Source organism: Puma concolor, chromosome A2 (assembly GCF_028749965.1).
Source record: "Puma concolor isolate L17-30 chromosome A2, mPumCon1.1.hap2, whole genome shotgun sequence".
NCBI classification, from domain to species: Eukaryota; Metazoa; Chordata; class Mammalia; order Carnivora; family Felidae; genus Puma; species Puma concolor.
This window is the reverse complement of record NC_141668.1, coordinates 115,969,606-115,975,605: the sequence shown is the minus strand read 5'-3', so window position 1 is coordinate 115,975,605 and position 6,000 is coordinate 115,969,606. Positions and strand designations below refer to the sequence as shown.

At 54.0% G+C, this 6,000-nt stretch overlaps 1 protein-coding gene across 4 annotated transcripts in view; it reads right to left on the bottom strand.

Moving 5' to 3' along the window:
- Positions 1 to 852: 852 nt before the first annotated feature.
- Positions 853 to 6,000, bottom strand: part of FAM194C (family with sequence similarity 149 member C) — a 105,936-nt gene continuing 100,788 nt past the window's right edge. For all 4 annotated transcript variants that reach the window (XM_086697342.1, XM_086697343.1, XM_086697340.1 and 1 more), the window contains 2 exons: positions 1,702 to 1,833; positions 853 to 1,078 (listed from right to left, as the gene is read on the bottom strand). In XM_086697342.1, the coding sequence (XP_086553468.1) occupies positions 982 to 1,078; positions 1,702 to 1,833 (229 nt within the window). In that variant the 3' untranslated portion in view covers positions 853 to 981. The remainder of the gene's footprint in view (positions 1,079 to 1,701; positions 1,834 to 6,000) is intronic.

Sequence of the window (6,000 nt, the reverse complement as noted above, 5' to 3'; positions counted from 1 at the left end):
AAAGGGGCACAAGTAGCTAAGTGTAGAGCACATCACCAAACACTGCCCACAGATCAGGGTCTGAAGTCTTTTCTGAGTTTGGAGAAGCAGGCAGACCCTCTGGGGTCTATGCCCTGCTCCAGGAAGTGGCTCTCAGGAGCCTCAGACAAACAGGCCTAGAGCTGGGAACCATGACCCAGGAGTAGTCAGCACATGAGATGGGGAGACAGGGCTGCTATCTCTGGGCCGGTGATGCTGGCAAGGATTCTTCAGGCCTATCAGCCAGGGAAGGGGTGTCTAATCCATCAAAGAGCACTGAGGCTAGGCTAAATGGGGACATTAACACACGAGGGGCGGGGCACAGGGTCTCTGGCTGTCTGGGACAAATAGATATCACCATCTTTTCCATCCCATTCCATGCCCCTTTCCCTCTCATTCCACCTGCCCCCTTATTCTCCCTCTTCCCTAGTTTCCTCCTCCCTCGTTCCTCTTCCTGCCCCTTCTCAGCGGCTCTCCATCTCTCCCCCTGCCTTTCCTCCCATCTGTTGCTTCTCTTCTCTTTCTCCTCCCTCTTTCTCTCTCACCCTCTTTTCCATCTGGGCCAGAAACAGAGTCCTTTTCCACCTAGTGAAGGGTAGGTAGGAGGGCACAATTCAGTCCCATCCAAGACCTCCCCAGGGTTAATATATCCTTTGGCTTGGCCCCCTTAGAGTGAGATACCTGTTTCCTTGGGAATGGGAGATTCTCTGGCTGGTTTAACTGGTTACAGAGGAAGCTCTGGGTCAGAGGAATCACATTTCCAAGGACTCAGCTTGGAACAGGTCTGTGGGGGGCCTCGTAGGAGCCAGCCTATCCCACGGCCTCACCCAGATGCTGGAGGCACGCTTATTTATTATGCAGGGGCTTAGAGAAAGGGGGTGGGAGGCTTGGGAGGCAGGACTGGGGTGGATGTGAGAGGAGCTGTGTCCAGGCTTGGAGCTCTGGGTAGCTGTGGGGGCAGCATCATTTCTTGGAGGGCTGTTTTTTCCAGATGGCCGACTTCTTACTGCCTCTCTTGGCTTTGCTGAGAGTATGCAGAAACACTTCAGGCTGTTTCATTCTAAAAACCAAAATAGAGAGAAGCAAATGCTGGGAAATGGGTGGAGAGAGGTTGTGTGAACGGGGCCCAGAGCCCTGGCCCTCTGCTTTGCACTGTTTAGGCTCTCTGGGTGTAGCTGCAAACTGGGGGGTCCCAGTGGCACCTGTAACCTTTCTAACAAAAACCGTAACAGTTTTGTTTTTCCATCTTCATAAGAAATGTGTGATTTTTCACGCTTTTGCAGAATACATAATTCATTTCAGTTAACATGGCCAAGTTAAGGTCTAGGAAGTTTCTCGCAGGGAGACAGTGGGCAGTCTCCACTCATCTCAGACTGATGATGGCCTGGACTGTAGGATTTCACCACAAAAGGCCTCAATGGCCACCACCCAGACCACTGCCAGCAGCTCCGGGGAGCTGAGCAATGCCCAACTGGACATTGTGTTGATTAAATGGGCTAGCTGTCAGGGATGGTTAGAGATGACCCAGGCCCAGGGGGAAGTGACTTGCCCAAGGCCACTTAGCCCCACATGGACTCTGTGGCCTGCAGCAGAGCCAGGGGCTCTGCTATAAGCCACGCCCATTCTGTTTACCACAGGAGGGCCCCTCAGCCCTGGGCCGGGGCGGGGTGGGGGGGCACCTACTTCTCAGCTTCAGGGGAGGACTCCTCCATCTGGTCCGCCATGGTCAGAGAGGAGAAGCTTCCTTGGATGTCTTCTGGTATTGTTTTCTTGACTGAGTCAGGGTCTTCCAGGCCCGGGATGTAGGTTGAAATGCTGCAGGGGAGGCAGGGAAGGAAGGGCAATGCTCAGCAGAGCCACAGCCTGAAGGGGCCCTGAGTAAGCAGCCCTCACCTAGCGCTGCCATTTAATGTTCCGGTTCCGAGAGAGAAAAGGACACAGGGCTGCCCCTCACCAGGGTGGGTAAAGGGAGAGTCTGACCCCTGGGGACACAGAGACTCACCGGAGGTCAGCTTCTCTGGCTTCTGTTTAGGGCTGGAGTCACCTTAACTCTGTGCGAGCGACACCTGTGCACCCAGCACTGACCATCGGAAAGGTGTGCAATGGGGCAGGAGGGCTCCATAAAGTGAGCAAGGGAGGGAGGGAGCACAGGACGCCCAGGAAATAAGTCCTTGTGTACAGTGTTAGGGGCTGTGTCCCCCTCCCCAAATTCACATGTAGGGGGAGTCCAAATTCCTGGTACTTCAGATTGTGGCTTTGCTTATAAATAGGGTCACTGCAGAGGCAATGAGTTAAGATGAAGTCATACCAGAGTAGGGTGGACTTTTAACTCCAAATACCTGGTGTCCTTATAAAAAGGGGGCAGTGTGGACACAAGCACACACACAGGGAGAACGCCATGCGAAGTCTGGGGTAACAATGCTGCCTCAAGCTAAGGAATTACCAGAAGCGAGGAGACCAGCCTGAGCGAGTCCTTCCCTATCGCCCATGGAAGGAGCATGGCCTGCCCACACCGCCATCTCTGGCCTCCAGAACCATGAGATAATACATTCCAGTTTAAGCCACTCAGTGTGTGAAGCACTGTTACAGCAGTCTTGGGAAACTAATGAGGACAGAGACGGAACAGGCCCTTTTACTCCTCATTTCTTCATATTAATTGAGCCCCTGCTATGTGACTTGCTTGAGGGCAGGGTGTTTCGCGACAAGAGATGAGCAGGGGAGGAGAGACAAGGGCCTCTTCTGTCATTCTGAGAATCCCAGAAAAATAAAAAAGGAAGGTGTGGACCTGGCTGTCTCCCCCGTCCCCTTTGGTCCCGGCTGCAGAGGTGGCAAGAAAGCACATTCTGGGAGTGGGTCTCCTGAGGCTTCCTGAGCCGAGTGCCCCTGTCCAGCACCCGACCCACCCCTGTCCCCCAGGGTGGGTCATGGCTCAGCATTTGTTAGGAACTCAAAACATAGGTAAATGGAGCAATGGGAGTCCAGCCCAGTGGGGCACCGGAAAAGGACTCCTACATGACAGCTGCCAATAGCAGGTTACATGGCGAGAGAGTCAGGGTGACCAGGATGGCGGGAGCATCAGCGGCGTCCCTAAGTGAGACCCTCCACCAGGCCTGGGGCCGTGTTGGCAAATGACACGTACTGACACCTGGGGAGTCCGTCTCCTCCATCTGGCCCCGGGCTGATGGAGAATGGACCTGGTTACCAGAGCAGGCGGGGTGGGCTTTGGAGACCAAAGCAGCCTTCGCCCTGGGAGCTCATTAACTGGGGAAAATAGCCCCTTTTTCTCCCTGCCCCCTCAGCTGCAAAGCACCCACAGAGCATTTCCCCCCACCCCCCACTTTTAAACTGTGGTTAAAAGTACATAACATAAACTTTATCCATTTTTTTGTACACGCTTTAGTGGCATTAAGTACATTCACACTGTTGTGCAGCCGTCCCCACCATCCATCTCCAGAACCTTTTCGTCGTCCCAAACTGGAACTCTGTCCCCATTAAACGCAAACTCCCCACTGTCCCTCCCTCAGCCCTGGCACCCACCCTCCGACTTTCTGTCTGCTCTGGGGACCTCATGTAAGTGGGATCACGTGGTATTTGTCCTTTTGTGCCTGGTTTATTTCACTGAGGATAATGCCCTCAACGTTCATCCGTGTTGTAGCGTGTCGGAATTTCCTTCCTTTTCCGTTACATGCGCAGAGCACATTTTCTTTCTCCATCCATCCACGGATGGGCACTTGGGTTGCTTCTGCTTCTTGGATATTACCAACAGTGCCACTATGGACTTTGAAAGCCCACCTTCAATTCTTTTAGGTGCCTACCCAGAAGTGAAGCTGCTACACCATAATTCTATTTCTAACTTTCTGAGGACCCCCTCCGTACTGTTTTCCAAAGCCGCCGTGCCAGTTTGCATTCCTGCCGGCAGTGCACGTGGCCTCGGGCTCCTCCACATCCTCCCCAAAGCTTGCTATTTTTGGTGCTCCGACAGCAGCCATCCTGACGGGTGTGAAGCCGTGTGTCACTGTGGTTTTGAATTGTGTCCTCTGATGATTAGTGCCCTTTGCTCTTTTTCTTCAGTTTCTGCATCTTTGGAACAGCCAAGCTAAAGCAGGTTGAGGTCTTATTCACTTCCAAATCCCCAGTGCCGAGCACGAGGCCGGGCATGCAGGAGTTGGAAGGAATGGCAGGACTGCCAGGTTAAAAGTGGGAGGTGCTTCTGGAGAGAGGAGCCTCCCACCACTGGAGGTATATGAGGGGCGGCCGGATGGCCTTGAGGGCCGGTTATCAGTGGACACTCTGTCAACCGGCCCTTCCTCAGTCTGACCTGCCCTCTGCTTCCCTGGGATAAAATCAGCTCTAGGTCTTCAATCAGTGAACGTTTCCCAAGGGGGTTCAATGTGCCAGGCTGTGAGCATGAGCAAAGGACACAGACAGAAGGGAGGTGGGCCATGTGATACAGGACACCCAGTCCTCTGGGCTGGCACAGCTTAACACAGCGCTTCCCAACACACTGCCTTCTCCTCCGGGCAGAGTGGTCTCTCCAGCCCTGCATGAATCTCCCCCCACCCCACCAGTTGTCCTTGGCCTGGCCTGGCCCCCACCCTCCTGCTCCTTCACAACCAGTCTACTCACTAGCAGGGGCCCCACCCCATTCTCCGCTGGGGCTTGGAAGGCCTCAGTGGGGGGCCCCACCTCCCTGGGCAGCCCGGCTCCCCTCCCTGCTCACAGCCCTTGCTTCTCCACGGTGGCCTCACAGACCCCAAGCCCAGATGGATGGCCGTCTCTGTGGCTGGCTCCTCTGAGTGCCGGGTAAGCAGCCCAGCCCTTCCGGATCTGTACTCCGGCTCTGCCCACCCTACTGCATTTACTCTGCCCACCTGTATTTTTTCCCTCCCACCTCCGCACTTCGAATCCTCCCATGGCAGCTGCATAAAACCAAGCAGCTGAAAGTCTACTCTGGCAAGGAAGAAATGACTCCCACCAAGGGACAGGGAGGACCCCCCCCTGCCAGAGCTCTGCTAGCGTCCCTCTTGGAACAGAGGACCCAGAAATGAAAACGCTAACACTCCAGGACCTATGGCTCCCTTGGGCTGCACCGATAGCTCTGACTTCTAAGTTACTTTTTTCAGCATAACGGACTATCATGCTGGGGCTTCCAACATCCACTGACCATAAACCTTCCACGACTAAAAGTAAACATTTGTTCATTTTCCTCCCAAACCCCTGCTTGGTGGCTGAGCCTACTGCAAACTCCCACTCTGTCATCTCTCCCCATCTAGGGCACAAATGATCAGTCAGGCTTCCATGAACACATCTAAGTTGCATATTTAGGGAAAAAGTGGACAGGCCAAACACAGAGGTCTGCCCTTTAGGCCCACCACCACTTACTGGGTGTGGCCGAGCAAGCAGCTCCCTGAGCCCCGTCTATCCATCTAGTTCACGAGGACATCAAGAGATCTCACCCAGTGTCTTCCTTGAAGTTAGGTATTCTAGGCCGACAGCGTGTCTCACTACTATTCTAGTTACCCTGCTGGAAGAGGAATCGGGTCAGCAGGTGGCTTTAGAACGTGTCCCAAATTTCTTTGACATTCCTCCTGTCAAGAGGTGTAGTGTCATTTCCCTCCTGTGAATGTGGGCTGGCCCTAGGGACTCACATGGGGTGGATGGTGATGACATACATGACTTATGAGGCCAAGCCATATAAGGCAACCCAGTCCCCACCTGGCTGTGTCTCAGGATGCTCGCTTTTGGAACCCAGCTGCCATATCTGAGGAGGCCCGGGCCACATGGAGAAGCCATGTGTAATTGTCGCGGCTGAAAGCCTCCACGGACCACCTGACTTGAGTGAGCAAGACTTTGGGATGACTCCAGCCCGTCAACTTCTGATTGCAACCACATGAGAGACCCTAAGCAAGCACTACCTAGCTGAACCCGGTTGGCCCCCAAACTGCCAGAGATGGTAATAAATAACGGTTGTGTGGTTTTACA